The sequence below is a fragment of the Fistularia commersonii genome, chromosome 13 (assembly GCF_037954325.1).
Source record: "Fistularia commersonii isolate RoL2024-O1a breed Wild chromosome 13, RoL_Fcom_v1.0, whole genome shotgun sequence".
NCBI lineage: Eukaryota > Metazoa > Chordata > Actinopteri > Syngnathiformes > Fistulariidae > Fistularia > Fistularia commersonii.
Window position 1 is genome coordinate 1,758,994 of NC_141296.1, and position 20,032 is coordinate 1,779,025.

Sequence of the window (20,032 nt, forward strand, 5' to 3'; positions counted from 1 at the left end):
GTGCACCCTCTCACTTCCGACTCTTTTCTATTTTTTCTTCTTCTTCTTCTTCTTCTTCTTCTTCTTCTCATCTCTTCCACACGTCAGCAGAGCTGCGATTCTATCGTTTTTTTTTAGTTTCGCTTTTCTGATCGGGTTTCCTGTCTTTTGGAGGAGGAACATGTAGAAGCTCTCCAGGAAAGGAAACATCCTGCTCCAAAATCAGCTTTTTCATCATCACACCCAGCAATAATGTAAAAAAAAAAAAAAAAAAAATTAAATTAAACATTTTAAAATGCAAGAAAAAAAATGTCAACAGTGATCAATTTATTGGTAAGGAAGGATAATACACAATTAATAGCAGAAATATGGTGCAGTTTCTTTCCCAGCACAAAGAAGGTTTGTTGTTATTTTATTTATTCAATAAATAAAAAATGAAGATCAAACTCTATCCCTTGCAAATCGGCTTGAATGCAAGCTGGGAAATTAAATAAAATAGAAAAAAAAAAAAATGAAACAGAATAGAACAAAATGCGCAGATACAGATACAAAAGTATCATTAAATGAAAAATAAAAAATACCCCATAAAAACAGATGGCAGGGCATTTTTTTTTTTTTGCATAAATGAAGAAAGCAAGATAATAAAATAATAAGTGACAATTTATGAATAACACGGGGTTCTGAATACAGCGAGGTTTGAACACTTGGATGTTTTAAAAGACGCTTTTAAAGGATAATTATCTTTGAAATGCAATCAGGAGCGCGTATTCCTTATTCCTCATTCCTATCCGGTCCGTCCTTTCGGTTCTGTCGGAAAACGAGCGCCCGATCATTTGCAGATGTCAGACGGCCTTTTGAGAAGGAGCACGAAGATCCTTGGAGGTGATGCACTTTGGCCCCGAAAACAAAACAAAACAAAAAAAAAGTTTACTTTAAACGATCGTCTTGCCGCCGAACCGTTTCATTCCCTCTTTGAATGAGATCCTCTTGAGTAAAAAGAAAAGAAAAGTCAGTAATGTGAGAGTGAATGACTTTATATTCCTGAAAAACAAGCGGGGGAGGGAACGTGAAAGAGTAAGTCGACCGGGAATCTTGTTTTTGTTTCTTATCCCGCCTCAGTCAAGCCGACGCCGCTATCGTGTGCCGATATTTCATTTCTTACTTCGCTTTCCTCGGGTTCCTCCGAGCCGCCGACCACCGGGGTCAAAGGTCGCGGATTTCTCCCGTCTGATTAATAAGTGGGTCGGAGTTTTTTTTTCCGCGATAGCGTTTTTTTTACGACGCCGTCGTGCTTTCCGACCCCGGAGCCGATATCGGACGCGCGGGTTCGTCGCGATTAAAATAAAACGAAGCGGCGTCCGAGGTGAACTCATCGCTATGATATTTGGTCTTATCACCGCTTCCTCCTGCAGGCCTCGTTCCCCCGAGTGCAAAAGTCAAATGCGGCAATCGAAACAAATAATGCGACCGACTGACAGTCATATGTCTTTCAAGGGATCTTAAAAAAACCAGCTCCGAGGTCAAAGGTCGGCAACCCGCGGCTCTTCCATCTTTACACTGCGGCTCCGAGCGGCTTGGGGAAAATAAATTATAAGTATTTAATTGAAGTGCATTTCATTTGTGTTAATTCCTTTTTTTCACTTTTAGTTCTAAGTTGGAAGATTACTGGGATCTTGAAATATTAAATAAAATGATATTTATTAATTTTTTTTATATTTATTATTTTTTTATATATTTATTATTATATTATTTTATATTTTATATTTTTTGCCGCTCAAAATAACATCACACTCGCCGGTAAAGTCCAGATTTGCAGATGCTGTGCGCAGAAGTTCAGGAGCAGAAGTCCCATAAACCAGGTAAAATATATATTTATGAAGATATTTTGCAAATATTTATTTTTTATTGTTTACTGGCACGGTGACTTTTTTTCCCGATTTATTTTTAAAATTCAGGTCAAGGCTCCGCTACACGCTCTGAAAGCCCAAAGCTCAAAATGAGTTCATTACATAAATAAAATTTAATTTTCTCCGTCATACTTTGTGAATTTCAGAAGCAACACACGACACCCTTGTTCATACAAAGTGTAAAGGTAATAAAAAGCAATTTCTACAGTGGTGCCTTTATTTTAGACGTCAAAAAGGAATTGCGGCTCCCGGTGTTTTCTTTTTAGAGGAAACCGGGTCCAAATGGCTCTTTGGGTGTTACGGGTTCCCGACACCCTGCTGTAGATGAACATTGTATAATTAGCGCACCGGAGACACGGCTTATCTTAGTTTCTGGGTCTTATCTAACGGTGGGCACCGAGAGGGCGGTAAGAGCGGTGACATGGGATGGCGTAAGCAAACAAACAAAAAAAAAAAATGCAAATAAATGAATAAAAATAAATAAATCCCGACCGTCTGGCGGTGTGTTTTGCGCCCGTCCGTGTCTCTTGCTTTGAGGAATGCCCGGCCGTCTGGCCAAGTCACATGCTTCAACCTGGCCGCGTCCAAACAGCTTCACCTCTTCATGCGAGGACGACGGGGAACGGCTGTTTTTTTTTTTTTTTTTTTTTTTGTTGATTTATTTATTTATTTTTTGCTTTTACAGGAAGCTGTAAAAATAAAACAAACTATAAGACACGAGCGGACGGTTCGTCAAACTCCGATTTAAAAAATTCGAGCCCCTGGAACGTCGCCGTGACGCGAGCGGACGAGCGTTTTCTCGCGGATCGGCCTTTTGGAGTTTTCTGGAGGGTTTATTTAAGCGTCAGCCTCGAGCCGTATTTTGACACGATCAAGTGTGCTGTGGATGTGCGTGAGTAAGAACCAATGGAAGGACAGCGGCCAAAGAATTGCATTCCTTGCCAGCAGGCTTAAGGGGATTAATAAATTTAATTATGTTTAAACTGAGACTTTGTTATCCAAAGATCAAAGGTTTCCTAATCACCTCGGTGATACAAAATGATGGGCGGACGGCGAGGATTTGCCCGGGGATTTCACGGCGTTTTTGACAATTCTTCATTCGACTTGGTTCGTGTGACGCGGCGAAACCTTCAGGGGGTTATAAAATAAAATGAAAAAAATCAGCGTGGAGACATTTTTCGAATTTGTCGATTCGCCGTCGGTCACGTATGACAATCCAGGAACTATCGGAGTTGGAGCTTAAACTAGCTCCTAAACTAGCATAAACTAGAGGAACAAAGACTAGCATGTAGCATCGAACGAGAAGAACGGCGAAAGAAAAATGTTTCCAGAGAGATCTTTGCGGGGAGGACGGTCTCGCAGACGAGATCTGAGACGCCTCACTAAAGTACGTCCGGTAAACGTCGTTGCGAAATACGGTGGACGTTCCAAGACCGACCGCCAAGTAGAGACGAGATCATTTTGATGGTATTTCCAAAAATATTAACCCTCAACCAACCTCACGCAACCCTTTACCAACCTCCTGCAAACTGTTAGCAACCCACCATCCACTGGATTCCTCTTTTATATGGTACATTTAACACTTTTGGAATAATTGTTACGTACAATAAACATTGAAAATACACTGCTCCAAAAAATAACACTAAAATAACGCATCCTAGATGTGAATGAATGAAATATTCTGATATTCTCCGTACGTTTCGGAGGCGTCGGACAGCGTACGAGACCCAGCGTGGCGACAACGGTAGGAGCGAGAGTTTTCGCGATGCTGGGTATCTTTGGGAGGAGATCTTGAATTTTATCTATTATATTAAATTAATTTTGCTACATTTTTTTTACTGTTTCTGTCTTCTTAGGCCAGAATATAGCAATTTCATCAAAAAAAAAAAAAAAAAAAAAAAAAACTGGAAAAAAAATAAAAAATAAATTGCAAGAACTGAATTACAAAGAAAAAATGATTAAAAAAAAAAAAATCCCCAAGTGGCGATGGCCCGGCCACCTTGCCTCGGAAAGGAAGGTGGAAAATACGTCATTGGATTATCGGTTGTCGTTGGGGTTAAAGATCGTAATTTGCGTTTGATTTGAAGACGAAGACAAGCGTCCTTCCGCCTCTTTTACCCCCTCACTTCCAACTCTTTTCTAATTTTTCTTTTTCTTTCCCTCAAAAACTCAGCAAAGTTGAGATATTATTGTTTTTAGTTTCACTTTTCGAACCTATTTTCGTGTCTTTTGGAGGAGAAACACGCGGAAGCTCTTTGTCCTTCACATCCTGCTCAAAAATTAGCGCTGTTTCATCATCGCACCCTCCTGTATTTCCCAGCAATAGTGTTAAAATGAAAAATGAAAAAAATATGAAAATCAAAAAGCAAGAAAAGAAATGTCACTTTGGGAAACACCGATCAATTAAAATAAGATAAATAAAATTAATATTAGAAAAAAAAAAAGTAGAATAATCACCAATGGAAACAGCTAGCATCAGACTAGCATGCTAACAGCAGCAGCTGCTGTGGTTTTCATTTTATCCTAAATAACAGCCATTGAGAAACAGGAACTAATCTCTGGCTCCGTTACATTCCAAGCAACCACGTTGGGCTGCGTAAATATCAGTTTTCAAACTGAAATCACCCTGGATACACATGACGCGCACTTTGACAGCAACAGCTGAGTGAGGCGGCGGCGGCAGCGGCGGCGGCGCCCTCGCTGTTGGAAGCGTCCAAATGTCTGAGGATTGAGTGTACGGGTGGGATACGCCCCTGCTGAGCGGCGCACCTCCAGCTGACTGCTCAGAACCTATTGTAGGCTGGGCGGGCGGCGGAGGGAGGGGGATCTCCCACATCCACATCTGGTTCTTGTTAGGGGCCGGGGGCCCGACAGGAGGGCCCGACAACACAACAACCCTCTGTCTCAGCGGGGGACCGGACCAGAATTCCTGGCGAACGCCTCGGAGATTCGCGGCTCGACGGCCCGGCGTTATCCGAGGCGACGGACCGGGCGAGGAAACGTGGAATCGGTACCCGTCGGTTTTATCCAACGTCGGAGAGGGCGAACGAGAAGATAACGCCTCCCCTCGGGTTCCCGTTCACCTCGAGTTCACCCTCGGGCCGACTCACGCTGAATCAGTCCCAGATGGGGGCCGAGAGCGTCGGGTAGAAGACGAAGACGCGGAGGATCCACCCCTCCCAAGACGTCACCGGGGAGCCTCGCTCCAGATGAAACTGACTATTTATTGGGAGGAAATTGAAAAAAAAAAAAGGATCGCGTCAGACGGGGGAGGGATTGAACAACTCCGGGGGTTTGATGATTGAGTTTTTGGGTTTTGGGCGACGTAAATGAAATGCTAACATGTCTGATGTCCGCTTTTGTTTCTTATTGATCCGCGTGCACGCTTGAAATGCTGCAAACGTGCATTTGTGGAGAGGCGGCGAGACTGAGAAGGCTCTAATCTTTATCTTCTGTAATGCAATTAAAAAAACAATCAAAAATTACTTTTTTATGATATTCTAATATTTTGAGATAGGATTTTTGAGTTTTCTTAAGATGTTAGCCATAATCAGCAATATTAGAATAACAAAAGGCTTGCGATATTTCAGTTGATTTGTAATGAATCCAGAATGTAGGACATTTTTGTTTTCGTAATTGCATTACAGAAGATAAAGAACTTTATCACAATATTCTAATTTTCTGAGACAGACCTGTATCCATCCATCCATCCATCCATCCATCCATCCATCCATCCATCCATCCATCCATCCATCCATCCATCCATCCATCCATCATTATGTGCATACGTCCAAGCAGGTCTTGATAAGATAAGATAGACTTTCTTGATCTCCATAAGGGAAATTCCTTTGTCACAGCATATAATGCCAAAAAAAAAAAAAAAACAAGATAAATATGAATATAAATATAAACAGACAGTTAGAAGATCAAAAGACATCCTCCAATAAAACGACAGCAGGGAGAAGAAGAAGAAGAAGAAGATGAAGAATGGAAACAGTAAACCTCCCATCCCCCAAGCCAAGACCCTATAGTCCATCCATCCATCCATCCATCCATCCATCCATCCATCCATCCATCCATCCATCCATCCATCCGTCATCCATCCATCCATCCATCCATCCATCCATCAAATCCATTCATCCGTCATCCGTCCATCCATCCGTCCATCCATCCATCCATCCATCCATCCATCCATCCATCCATCCATCCATCCATCCATCCATCCAAGCAGGTTCTGATCCAGTAATTGTGTTTTCTCAGCTTCCCATGAAACCAGTGTGTCATCTCTCCTGGAGTCTGAAGCGCCGTCGGGCCGCTGACGGGGTTTCAGCCTCGTGACAGAACGCTTCGCATCCACCGCTTCTAAAAAACCTCGACGGACACGAACAAACCCTCATTTTACGTCACTTGCCAAAAGGTGATAAATCTTTTAACCAGAACAAAGATTAGTCATTTATGGTAGGCGTGTTTCTAGAGTGACATCGGGACACGCGAGGATGAGATTTAGCAACGTTGTAGAAGATGTCGGTCCTGATCCCGGCTCTGTGACTCAACCCGGTGCCAGAAGATCATTTGGAGTTCAAAAACCTTCAGTTTCCAGCCGCCCAGCAACAAATACCAGTAAAATACATTCAGTGCTAATATATCAGTAAATCTCCAAAATTTTAAAAGCCTACTTTTTTGGGGGGGGATTTTTTTTCTCACGCTTTTAAAACAAGAAAAACTTCCCCATAGGGGAAATTCTTTTGTCATGGCAGCGCAACAGTTAAAGTATCAATAAATATGGGTAAATAGAAAGACAGCAGAGTGAACAACAACAAGAAGGATAACAATAGAAAACAGAATAGGGGAAAAAAAAAGCACTGGAGCATTTCTTTATAATTTCTAAAGTTAAAGTTCGCTGTTAATTTGAATGGTTGATTCCTTCACATTTTATCATTGGAATCAACGCTGTAAAAAAAAACAACCTGTCTTTAGTCACATTTTGTTTAATCATTTATAATGAATTACAGTGTCTGACGATCTGGGTGTTGTGAAAGGTCCATAAACAACCAGGAGGTCGGATATGTGTCTGGAAGCCAGACCGCAGAGGCATTTGGAGAAACCGCTATTTTGAGGTAAACTGAGCGAGCTGCGGGGAAGCCGTGCAATAACAGTTATATATTTTAACTTTGGATGAGTTGGAGCTGTTCCTCCCTTCTGGAGGTGTTGTGTGTGTGTGTGTGTGTGTGTGTCTGGCAAATGACTATCTCCGTCATCTCGTCCAACAAGGAAACATCGTCGGGATCGTAAGACGCCTGTGACGTTTCCTTTAGTCACCCGGGTTTCTATATTATTCATGGTCTAAAGGGGCACCGGGTGAGAATTGGAGGATTGATTTTTTTTGTTTTTTTACAGAGCGGAGCAGATCTTCCACGCCGGCAGGGTGGTGCTCGTCGCCCCGGAGGTAAGAAGCAGGGAGCAAAAGGGGAGGGGGGTTTCAAAAACCACGTCATGTCGGACCTGGAGAGTGAGCCATCTGTATTATGTCATGAGCTACTCCACCCTCGACTCATATTCCCCATTTTCCCTCCTTCCCAGACACCCCCGCCCATTGTCTCCGCAACCCCAGCTATAATGCCTCCCCTGCCCGGCTCTTCAGGTTCCATCTCTCTCGCCTGTAACCACATCCACGGCTGAGCATTTGTCTTATTCTTGCAGCAAAGCTGTCTAATTAGCAGATTTGGGTTCAAATATCGTGCTACCGCGGCGCGCCAGACGAAGAAGCTTAGAAACCTCGGCCTTTATTACTCTTTTCACTGTGGGAGAGTCTGCTGTTGTTTTATTCAGAAGGTCAAACAGTCGCAAGAATAACTAAATATCTATTTTTTACCATGCCGACAACATCATCAGCAATAATAATCATAGGCATGCTAATAATGCTAATGCTAATAACGATAGCAACAATAATGACAATAAAGTGAGGGCACGCCCGAAAATAATAAACGGTGACACATAGTAACATCCTGCTTCTCTGTCACACTTGGTTACGTGCATGTTTACACACACACACACACACACACACGTGTCAAGAGACCATAGGTTGCTTTAAAAGGCCTATAAGCCTTTTCCAGTTCCAGAAAAAAAACATGCCGTCCTGTATATTTTACTCAATCTGGGAGCGACATCAAAACGTTTGATGTGGAAACGGGAGGCATCGCACTTGAAGAAAATGTTCTGCGAACTTTGTGCAACTGGAGGCCGAGGTTAATGAGGGGAGTGTGTGCACACATTCGGATGCCATCGTCCATCTCCCGGACTGCATTTGCTCGCATCCTGTTCCATCTGATCTCCGCCCACATGTGGGATTTTATTTATCCCGTGCAATTATTTCCCCAAGTTTCAGTTTCGCCAGAGTTGTTATCACAACTGACCAATAACATAATCTGATGTGGATTGGATTCTTCATCCATATTTGATTAAACTCTTGGGAGCAAAGAGGAGAATGCAGAAAAAAAAAAAAACATTAGGGCCGACCTGAAAAATGGTGGTTTACTCTGCCATCTTCTGGCCAGTTACCATATTTTAAGACTGAAATCCTGATTATTCGCCTGTCATAGCAAATACATGTGTATAAAGAAGCGTAAAGCATCTTGGGAGCCACTGACCAAAGTTCTTAATATTTTTTTATGAATAAATTTGGGAAGGGAGGTGTTCAAATTGTTTTTTATTGTAATTATTGTCGATCATTTTTGTGATCAACCTCCTCCGTGGATGAAACAGCCGGTCAGCAAAGACATGAGAGGCATTTGTGCTTGGAATTGTTGGATTTATTTACAGTTGGAAGAGGGTAAACAATCTTCCTTGTGCGAGGAATCAATGGATATTTGACAAGAACCGGCGAGGATTCTTGGTAGTGACATCAAAAAAAAAAAAAAAAAATTGAAAATTGAAAATGACCACTTTAGTTATTTATTAATACAAATTCAAGCATACCGCAATGAAATACAAAAATATTGTTAGTTCAAACAAAAATGGTGAATTTAACTGGACTATGTAAAAAAAAAAAAAAAAGGTTGAAATAACAAAATGAAACAAAAAAATGAAAAAAAAAAAAAAAAATTAAATTAACTAATCACTTCAGGTCAACAGTCACACACTCATCACAAAAGCAATATATTTGAAAAGGCTGAACCTATTTGGCAATAAATCCAAAAGCAAATATGCTGCTGAGTGAGAAAAAAAACAAAAAAAAAAAACAACAACCAAAACAATCACACACCCAACTACGCAGCATGCTATTTGCACGACACACCTACACATAGGTGAGCTGATGCAAAATAATAATAACAATAAGAAAAAGAGACATTATGAATGAAATGCTGGGATGAGTGACGCTCAAGTGATGCCATCACTAATAACGGACTGCAAGTCAACGCATGCCGATGCAGCTATTACTGGTGGAATAATAGGATTCAGTAACATATTAAAAGATGACATGTTAAGCATTTAAATTTGGTGTTAAGTTTGGACCAATGAGATGAGAGAGGGATGGCCTAGAGAACAACGTCGCCATCTAATCTGAGTGGGGGTCCCCCCTCCCCCTCCTGGAGGAAGAAACATCCGTCCAGAAGATAAATTCTCTCCATCTAAGGGCGTATTTGACAAGAGGCAGAGGGGACAAAGGAAGGCAGGAGAGCACGGTGGGGAGTCCGACGACCGAGAATGAAGACCGGGGAGCAAACTTTGCCGCCTGATGCGGCCTCAGAAGCCCGAGGGGGTCAGAACGTTCATGTCCCGAGGTTTGAGTTTGTGAGGCCGCGGCGCCGCTGGCTTGGCGTCGATGCCTGAGATTTCAATTTTGGGGGGCGTGAAGTGCGCGGGGTCGTCCAACTTGAGGTTGACTTGAGTGTTGGTGCCGTCTATAGTTGAGGATTTCTGAAGGCCGAAGTAGGATTGAAGCGAGAAGCCTGCAAAAGGGAGAAGAGGGGGAGGCATAACATGGCTTTCGAGACGGTTTCGGGCCTCGTCAAAAAGCTGTCCAACACAATAAATGTGAATCGTATCCAAACGCATTTCGGTAAAGTTTTCATTTCGAACGGCGGATTCGCTGTGAGCCGGAGGGGACGTGAAGATTCTCTGGCGGACCTGAGCACCCTTCATTGGTACGCACCAAGAGTCCGGTTTCACCTAAAGCCAGGAGGTACTAAGCGTGAAAACACATCGTTGTCGTTTTTTTAAAATCCTGCTCCCGCTCCGTCAGTGACACGACACCTCCTGCCTTGCGAGAGCAAAACCCGTGCTTTCCTGCCTTTCCTGCTTCACATTCTCAAGAGAAGGTGCCAGATCAGCGTGACGTGGCCAAACGTTCACGACTGGAATCCATGAAGGAATCCATCAAAGCACAAAACAGATTTGGGTTTTTCTAAAGGTGGACGAAGGTATATCAACCCAACTTGTCAAAAATGAGAGTAAAATAGCCACACAGAAGTAGAGGGTGAAAAAAGTCACAAGATAATGTAAAAACCAGCACCGTAAATCATTAACCTTAGCATCACATACAAAAGATTTTCCCCCAAATTGTACTGACAGCTAAAGGCTTTGAGCCGCTTCAGTTTCCTGTATACAGTGCCTCAATAAGCTATAAATCATACGCTGCTCAAAAAAATAAAGGGATCACAAAAATAACACATCCTAGATATGAATGGATGAAATATTCTTAGGAAATACTTTGTTCTTCCCATAGATGAATGTGCTGACAACAAAATCACACAATGGGAATCAAATGTATGAAGCCATGGAGGTCTGAATTTGAAGTCTCTCCAAAATAAAAGTGTAAAAACACACTCCGGGCTGATCCAACGTTGATGTCGTGTCCTTAAAACAAGTCCAAATCGATCAGTGTCGCTTCCTAAGTTTGATTTCACACAAGTGTGATTGACTTGGAGGTACATTGTGTTGTTCCAGTGTTCCCTTTATTTTTTCGAGCAGTATAGTTTGGAGAAGAAGTTAAGCTATAAATGGCTTTTCTTTAGCTTCGCGTTTGCAAATCCAAGGGTTTCTTCTGGCAGCTTGCATGAGGAACACGCTAATTATCACTGACTCAGTTTGTGCAGTATTGTTCGGATGCTGCCCTCTTGTGAGGCGATTGCATTATTTCTAGTAATTCAGGTCACTGTTGTGTTGCACTGTAAAAGGATTTGGATGCATCAGCTAAGATGCAAACCCCTTTTTTTTCCATGTAAAAACATGTACTTGTTCAATAAAATCTCACATTTTTTCCCATAAAAAATTCATAAAATGGTTCTTGGGGAAAAAAGAAGAGTTAAAAAAAAAAGACAGCAATAAAGATAATGAATTAAAGCGGTCTAGTGGTCCTGACATCAAGATCCGCGTGAAATTTATTATCATTTATCTCATCTGGCACTCCTCAGGCTTTTTTTATGAATGTCAACCGTCTTTTTTTAAAAAAGCCAATCCTTGAAGGGAAAGAGGGACAGACACAGAATATCACGGAGGACAAAATCTTTTGGCTTAAAAAGGCGCAGAAAGAACATGCGAACTCCACAGTCTCCTACTCTACATGGATTGAACCAGGAACCACTGCACTGCCATACTGGTGCCTTCACAACCAGTTTAAAAAAAAAAAAAAGGAAGACAATATCTTTGATTGACAAATTTATTCTGAAGCTGTGATGGGCCGACTCCCCTGCTCCCATCTGGATCACTTAAGATAACGCTAAATACGATTATTATACTCCCGGTTCTGTTGTGGATGGAAACGTGAGTATGTCATCGCAAAAACAAGAGAAAGGCAAGAGAGGGAAACCCCAAACTGTAGTTTTTGCCTGAAGGCATCAGAGTAAAAGAAAAGAGAAAGGGTGCGGAAGGAGTGCTGCAGAGACGGGGCTTGAGCTTCAAGCGGTTCAGATATCAGAGATGTGGGCGCAGCTGAAGCAGCCGATGTGGGCAAACGGTCTATCATGACGGGCGTTAGGAAGACCAACTGCAAGTGCGGCCTGCTCTTTCTCATCAGATTAAGTTCCAGACGGTTGACCTCAGTATGTGGAAAATTAATGGAAATTATTTTGGGCTACATTTGTTTCCCTTTGCGTTAGAAATAATGCCAATAATGGATTTGTCTCTGCAAAAACACCACTGATGTGTACTAATTTGAACTTTCACCATGAATCTACTCACTAGTGAGTAGTGAGTAGATGGGGGGGGGGGGCATTATTTTGGCAGGTGGGCCATTTTCCTTATTTAATTTCTTGCATCTTGTATTTGCAAGTGTTATTTGCGGTCCTTATGTCCTCTATTGTAAGTTGCTTTTCGTCTGCCAAATGTAATGTAATTTTTATGCACGGGCTAACTAGGTATCATGGAAATTGAAGAAAATGAAAATTGCAATTTAGATATTTACATTTTTTGGCATTTTATTTCAACTTTAAAGTCATTTGTGACCATATAAATGTACCGACATTATTTTGTATGCAATCATCCATACAAAATTAAACAAATGGAAAAAATAAGGCGTTTTGAAATTCAATGTTGATTGGAAATACCTTTTCAAATATTCAAAGAAAATACTTTGGCGGGACGTAAAAGGCCCCGGTCTGCACCAGTTTTTTTAAAAAACGTGAATGTGAATGAGAAACTGTATAGATGCAGCTTTTTTTAACGGTTGAACTTGTTATAAAAGTAAGCTGTGGTATTACAAAAAAAAAAGTACCATTAAGCCAGTAGCTTTGTCTGCATGAATTCATATATATATATATACTCATCTGTGCGTACACAGTACATGTAGAGATACACCACCAATTTAAAGTTGCAAACCGGATTCATGTGTGCGGTGAAACGAGCGCTATTGTATTCAGAGGGACACAAAACCCCGTCGTGTGCATTCATAACACTACTATTATGATCCAGACGGATCTACTGAGAATAAGCATCTCACCTGTGCTGGGTTCAGAGCCCGGGTGAGTGGGGGACTTCTGGACCACAGACCGGCTTCCAAAAAAGCTCCATCTCTCCCCTCCGCCGCCTTCATTTCCGCCCATGTCAGTGCCTAGATCGCTATCGTTGACCTCTGGGATTGCAAATGTGGAAGTGGGACTCAGCTGGAACCAGCTCCTGTTTTCCCACCATGAAATAAGATCATGAGAATACCAGCAAAAAAAGGGAAGGAGATGCCATATTGAAATGGAGACGGGCGACACGAAATGTTGGGAAAAACGCGGCAGACCGGCTATCGACGGGGCGCTCGTGGCCTACCTGCGAGTTACAGCCGGTGATGAGTGGGGACTGACACAGGGTGTGACAGATGGGGTGACAGAAGGGGTGACACAGGGTGTGCCACTGGGGGTAGATTGTGCTGATGTTGTAATCCTGTCCTCCTTGATGTCCCCACTTGGCATTTTCAACTTCTGCGCAAATAATGAAAACAGTGAAGATTCAACTTTATTGTCATTACACATGTAAGGATACAAAGTAAAGAAAAGGCTTTAAGCAGCTAATCGCACGTGTAAAAAGCAGATGGGCAAATGTACAGAATCTGCAGGATTTATAGATAAATGCAGAGTTAAAGAACAGATAAATGAATGCAATTTTTTTTACAGCTACAGCAAGTATGACGGACAATTATGTGCAAATTATAAACAAACCGTTAGTGATTAATATGATTAACAGATGACGATATATGGATGGAACTATAAATGTACAGATATCTTATACAGTAACTCTACAGAAGGGATAATAAAGACATGATATATGAACAATTATACAGAATATACAGATGGAGCTAAAGATTTTCAGGTGTCTTATAGAACTCTACAGAATGGATAACATCGAGATGTTACATGAACAACTATACATAATATACAGAACTTTACAAAAATAGTATAAATAGTGTAACCTAGTCCACATTCACTTCCATTAAACAGCAATTAAAATGTGGCTGACAGATGTGACTGCACTGGACAGGTGGTTTTGAACCTCAAACATTCAGCAGCACCCACAAGTTTAAAATTACACCACGAGACTGACAGAATTGATGATCTTTTTAAAAGTGCACATGTGGATAGAAATAGTGTCTGACGGGGTTCTCAGTCATGGTGTTTTGCTGTCAAATCTTGTCATTTCTGTCAAGACATTTCATCGCTGATCTGTGAGGCTTCTTCAGTTCTGCAAGATGCAAAATTGAAGACACCTTTTGGACGGGTTGATGTCCAAAAAAGTCTTCAAATAACTTGACGTGTCCAGTTGCCAGGACAAGCTCTGACTAGACGACGCAGGGGGAAAAAAGGTCAGGAGACGATTCCCGAGCCAGGGTACGCTCCAGTGAGTTCAACGCAGTTCCTGAGTGTATCTTAGGTGTTTGTGTCACGCACATAAAACAGCTGATAGTGAAATCAGTCATAAGACAATCAAATTTCGGATGAGAAACAAGGAAAATATAAACGCAAAAAGACGAATCCCTCGGAGAAGTCACAGGGGTCTCACTGCAACATCGCCAAAGTTTTGTCCGCTCTAGACGGGGCCTAAAACTCCTTGGACAATTCAGCATGGGACTGTTTTGTCCAAACAGACACCATAAACTTATTTTACTGATGAATCTATACCATATGTGTTGCTATGTTGAGTGTTTTCTATCTCTGTTTGTTTCTCTGCTGGCTGCACAACAAATTGCCCCTCAAGGGGATATTAACGTTTATAATGTAAACTCGTTTAATCCACCATAAAGCCTTTATGTGCCTGGATACTCTTTTTTCAGTCCATTAATTAAAAAGCAATGAGACAGTATAAACAAAAAAAGGAGTCAAAGTGACCCTCTGTACTGTAATGTCACAATATGCTGCTCGGTAGGCCGAGTGTCATTTGGAACTTTTAAGTATTTCGAAACAACGTAGGGTTGTGTGGCTCGTTTTAGTTGACCAAGTAAATTAATTTACACAAGCGTAACGACAGTTGTAAAGTGCTTAATCAGATAGGGATGAAGATATTGCCAATCATTGTTTTAAAATAAATAGGTGTTACGGTAGAAACCATCACGGTTCGTGAACCGCTACCGTGACTGCTCGGCAACCGCTAGCGGCTTAGTTTAGCCGACGGCCGACGGTCCGAGGATTATTGGCACTATTTTTTCGGCACATTTCATAGAAGTATAAGTTGATACGAGTTAAAGCTGACAAATTTAACCCCCAAATGATGTTAATATCGAATAGAATATGCCCGTTGACTCGGGCAAGCTCGAATGGCAGCTACACAAGCTAGTTAGCATCAAAAACGGTAGCTAGCATGAGGCGTTGAAACAAACCGTTTACAGACGTACCTTTTAATAATACGGTTTCTTTGGCGTTCAAGGCCATTGTATTTTCCCATTTTGTCCATAATAGGCCGTCGGATCAAGGTAAACGGTCTTTGGTTTTACTCGGGGACAAAAACAATCCACGCAGCGGGCCTCGGAACTGTCTAGGGCTTTTTCAGAGAGGTGCCCTGTGATTGGTCCATTTCAGAGGGGGCGGATCAGCAAGGGCGTTGCCTGGCAACGTATCTGCTACAACTTAGCATTAAATAACAGACGATGGCGTGACGTCATTTGTTTACAAAGATTCTGCTTTGTGATCGACTTAATCACTATGTCGTGTTGGAATGCGGTTGTTTAAGATCACGCAAATCTATTTCTCGTTGATGTGCGTGGACAAGCTTGTTTGGATCAGTGCGAGCTGAACCTTGGAGCGATGAGCCAACACAACCTTTGAGCAAGGCAGACGTCAATGTGACGCAGGGGCGGAAAAAAAAATAAAACAGGGTCTAACTCTCAATTTGAAAAAGGTCACTCCATATATAGTTTGTTTTGATGATTGAGTCGCTTATTTTCATTCGGTACCATACCAGCTCAGTCATACTCATATCACCCTTCATGCCACCCACACTATGTATACAACTAATTTTTCTTCTTAATCCCATACATACTCCGAGCCGGGAGTTTAATTGCAATACTGTCACTGTGTCTGCACAATGACAATTAAAAATCCTGATTCTTGCATTCTTTTATGATTTCAGAGCTTTGTTATTCATTCATCCACTTATCGCGGACCCCGACTGATTGCTGTTGTTTGTTTTGTTTTGTTTTGTTTTGTTTAGTTGCCTGGGATTGTTTTGCTGTCTTCAAGAAATGTAACATGACCATTCTGATCCTTTAGCTTCTTTTTTTTTATTTTTTACCCCGCTCATTCGAATCAATGGGAATTGAAATTTGATTTGGGGATAACGAAGGGTGATATTAATATTTGAAAAGTGCTTGTTTTGTTTCTGTAAGTTACTTTTCATTTTTCCTAGGGGACGATAAATGTGTATTATTTGAAGGTTGATGCGCTGGCAGGAGGGAAAGTAGTGATTGCGCCCCTTGGCATACTCTCTGCGGTTGAATAGATATCATTTCATAAAACCAAAAGTTATGTTGCCCTGTAACGCACCATGACGTACTGAGATAGGAGATATTTTCCTGCTTATCACTTCTCACCGGCACATCACAGCTTGTACTTGATATTTGTACTTACTGGAAGTGTGCCATCAGCCAATCTGTGAAAGCGGGTCTCCTCCGCAGAGAGACCCTTGTGCGGCGTGTACCCGGTATCAGTCAGACCCGCCTGGTGCTCAAACTTCTGCAGGTTTTGATGCGTCTGCTCTAATTAGAGATGGCAGATATTACATCACCCAATCCTATCATGTGCTGTGATTCATCACAGCACATTCACATTCCACAGATTATTCGCAAATTCACTGTTAATCTGAAACGGTAGCTCTACCGCAGTAGACGTCCTGTGATATTGTCTGAATGTTCTATCCAAAAAAAAAAAAAAAACCCAACAAAACAGACTTCTCTTCAGTTGTTTTTGGCGTACTTACTGATCATCAGCGAGCTCATCAGAGACGTTGCCTTGGCTTTCACCACTGGAACCGAAGGCTTGGCCGCCTCGAAAGCCATCAGCGCGCCACAGCCCTCCCTCTCCTGAGCCCAGACCATTGAACCGGTGGAATAAAATCCCGTCAGATGCCGAGACACACATGTGAGAACCGTCAGGCAGCAAGACAAGTACCTCTCCGTTGTCCCAAAAGCGGTGCTTTGGGATGATGGGATCCCTCCATAGGTTGTTAAGGCTGAGATCCGGAGGCGGCGAATGCATGGGCACCTCCATGAGCTCGTCGTAGCTGATGTTGTGCCGAATCATTCCCACGGGGGACGACGGGGGACCGAAGATCCCGGGCGACGTGCCGGATTCCAGCGCTGAGTATCAGATCGCAGAGCAAAACATGCTTTCCTGAGACCAGGTGTTGTTGCAGACGCTTCTACACAGCAGATGTTGGACTGAGATAAATGCAGGATTCACCCCTATTTGAGATTTTTTTTTCTGCAAAATTTTTGCAAGCAGAAATGAAAAACCAGGCTGAATTGGATCAGGAAGGAGTCCATCATGTTAGATGTTTTGGACAGAAGGTCAGAGAAGGCAGACTGAGACGGCTGGCTCAGGCACAGACGGGGGATGGTGAATATTTTGGGAGACAGATGCTGGAATTGGAGCTATTTGGTGTGAGAGGAGGATTGAATGCGTATAGTAGCCTTTAAATTACAGATTTATACGTATATATATGTACAGAACTGTCTCAGAAAATTAGAATGTTTTGATAAAGTTCTTTTATCTTCTGTAATGCAATTAAAAAAACAAAAATTACTTTTTCATGATATTCTAATATTTTGAGATAGCATTTATGAGTTTTCTTAAGATTTAAGCCAATATCAGCGATATAAAAATAATAAAAGGCTTGCAATATTTCAGTTGATTTGTAATGAATCCAGAATGTATGACATTTTTGTTTTTGGAATTGCATTAAAGAAGATAAAGAACTTTATCATAATATTCTGATTTTCTAAGACAGTCCTGTATATAAGATAAGAACAACTTTATTTATCCCGAAGGAAATTGTTGTGCCAGAGCTTCAAGCAAAAACATAACAATAATAGATAATAGTAGGAAGGAGGGAGAATAAGAAATACAATAAAATATAAATTGTCAAGGTTGAGGCTATCAACTGTTTTAAGGTCTACTGAGAGAGAGAGAGAGAGAGAGAGAGAGAAAAATTAAAAATTAATATATAACTATAAATTACAAATGCAAATATATGTTTGTCTTTTAACAACAAAAACAACAACAACAACAACAACAACAACAATCATAATAATAATAATAATAGTAATAATAATAATTTATTATGAATTATATTTTAATTGCCCAAGTTAATTGTATTGTCTTTTAACTGTCTCTCTATTTATATTCATATTTATATTTATATTTATATTTATATTTATATTTATATTTATATTTATTGATACTGTAAGTGTTACACTGTTGTGACAAAAGAGTTTTGCCATTGGGAGTCAATTAAGTTTATCTCATCTGTCCGTCACCGGCCTTGACTTCACCGTTACACATCAGACTGTCGGGTGTTTTGACCCGATGACTTTGCGTACATTTGAAGACTAACATTTAGAAAGTTTTCACGTCCGCCCACGTGATCATAAACACAGGAGAGCGTCAGTGACGGGGTAACGATGAAATAATAGAAATATCACGACCGGCTTGATGCCGATTTTTAATCGGACGTTACCTGGCATATCCTCCCGTCCCGAAGCCATCCCGGCGGCGGATTTCCTCACACACCTTTAACCTTTCGCCCCCGAGCCGGGAAGTCGAAGACCTCTCGACAGAAAAAGAGTCAACAATCCTTTGTGATATCGAAATCCGTCCGACCAATCGGGTTTCTGCACAAGGAGGGGGGGGGAAGGTTAAAAATAAAGGCATCACGCTTTCGCCGGCATCACGGTGTTCTGTTTCTGACCTGCCCCCCAAATAGAAGCTGGGAGTTGGACTCCCGGCAGGGTCACTGATATCAGCAGATCTGGTCACATCCCTCAAATACTGACCCGCTTTTTAGACGCCTGCCAGACACTTTTTATTTTCCACAAAAAAATAAATGTTGTCTGGGAGGAACAACAAACAGTACTCATGTGATTTCTACCTCAACTGTTTTTTTTTTTTTTTGCTTCACTTTCCACGCCCCATATCATATCAACCATGTCATAATTGAAATCTTTTATTTTTTTTTAATTTTTTTTTTTTCCCCTCCCAAGTCGACTTCCTCTCTGAGAAATCTGTGCAGCTCAGCAGCTTGATGGGAAACCAGACAGTGACTTGCAAAAAAATAACAAATCGAAGTGAAGACATAGGGTGTGGGATCATTAGAAACATGTCATTATATTTGAATAAACGAATATCACACGATTTAAACCCGTTCCAGGATCCGAATACTCTGATTTTTTTTGATCGTTTTCATGCAATCATCCGTAGCGCACGCCGGAACAACAACAAAAAAAATAAAAAATAAAATAACACGTTGACACTCACCGGTGTTTCCTCCGTGCAGGTGAGATTATTCCACGGCCGTGGAGCTCTGACTCTCACCGTGGCGTCGAGTCGGCAGAGTGGACGGGCGCTTCGGACGTCGGTGTGTTTGTTCGCCTTTTGCATCATCCATGACTTTTGGACATGTAGAGAGTAAACACAGCTCTGAAATACCCTCTCTGTCTCTCTCTCTTTCTGTCTGCGAGACACACACACACACACACACACACACACACACACACACACACACACAAGGTCAGTGAGGGAAGCTTGTCTCGTCGGCGGAAGTGAAAGTAGAGTTCCAGTGCAGCAGGTTTCGGTAAGATCGCCTTATACATATGTGTGTGTGTGTGTGTGTGTGTGTGTGTGTGTGTGCGCGTGTGTGAGTGAGAGAGAGAGAGAGAGAGAGAGAGACCGTGCGTGTGTGTGTGTGTGTGTGTGTGTGTGCAGGGTTTGGGTGTATTGTAATGGATGACAGCAGATTAAGTTTCACAAGACCAACTTCAGTAAATAATCAAGTGTAGATTTTTCATTTGGGGAGCAGTGTGTGTGTGTGTGTGTGTGTGTGAGTGTGTGTGAGTGTTTGAGTGTGTGAGTGTATGTGCAGGGTGTATTGTAATGGATGACAGCAGATTAAGTTGCACAAATCCAACTTCAATGAATAATCAGGTCTAGATTTTCATTTGGGGAGCAGTGTGTGTGTTA

The 20,032-nt window shown here is 41.7% G+C and overlaps 1 protein-coding gene and 1 long non-coding RNA gene across 6 annotated transcripts; one reads left to right on the plus strand and one right to left on the minus strand.

The window, feature by feature from the left end:
• Positions 1-57: 57 nt before the first annotated feature.
• Positions 58-19,581, minus strand: LOC147227507 (putative monooxygenase p33MONOX). Of its 5 annotated transcripts, none has more exons than XM_086158195.1 (8): positions 19,331-19,570; positions 18,534-18,687; positions 16,967-17,154; positions 16,776-16,878; positions 16,427-16,554; positions 13,140-13,291; positions 12,823-12,998; positions 58-205 (listed from the first exon to the last, which is right to left on the minus strand). In XM_086158195.1, exons 2-8 carry the CDS (start codon positions 18,559-18,561, stop codon positions 114-116), a joined length of 867 nt encoding a protein of 288 aa, XP_086014321.1. In that variant the 5' UTR covers positions 18,562-18,687; positions 19,331-19,570; the 3' UTR covers positions 58-113. The 5 variants fall into 5 exon arrangements, with proteins under 5 accessions (XP_086014321.1, XP_086014320.1, XP_086014317.1 ...); XM_086158194.1 differs by lacking the exon at positions 58-205 and adding an exon at positions 306-869; XM_086158191.1 differs by lacking the exon at positions 58-205 and adding an exon at positions 8,674-9,835 and having other exon boundaries at positions 19,331-19,581.
• On the plus strand, positions 4,802-9,470 carry LOC147227508 (uncharacterized). The gene is made up of 2 exons (XR_015107023.1): positions 4,802-4,896; positions 6,147-9,470. It is a non-coding gene; the product is annotated as an uncharacterized LOC147227508 (long non-coding RNA).
• Positions 19,582-20,032: the final 451 nt, after the last annotated feature.

Excerpts from the sequence above, each read along its gene's own strand:
- LOC147227507 (XM_086158191.1), bottom strand. The coding sequence starts at position 18,561 with ATGGCTTCGGGACGGGAGGATATGCCAG. Across the intron at positions 17,155-18,533 it reads GGGACGGGAGGATATGCCAG|CGCTGGAATCCGGCACGTCG; the intron begins GTAACGTCCGAT and ends TCTGATACTCAG. Across the intron at positions 9,836-12,822 it reads GGGCTCTGAACCCAGCACAG|GCTTCTCGCTTCAATCCTAC; the intron begins GTGAGATGCTTA and ends TCCCTTTTGCAG.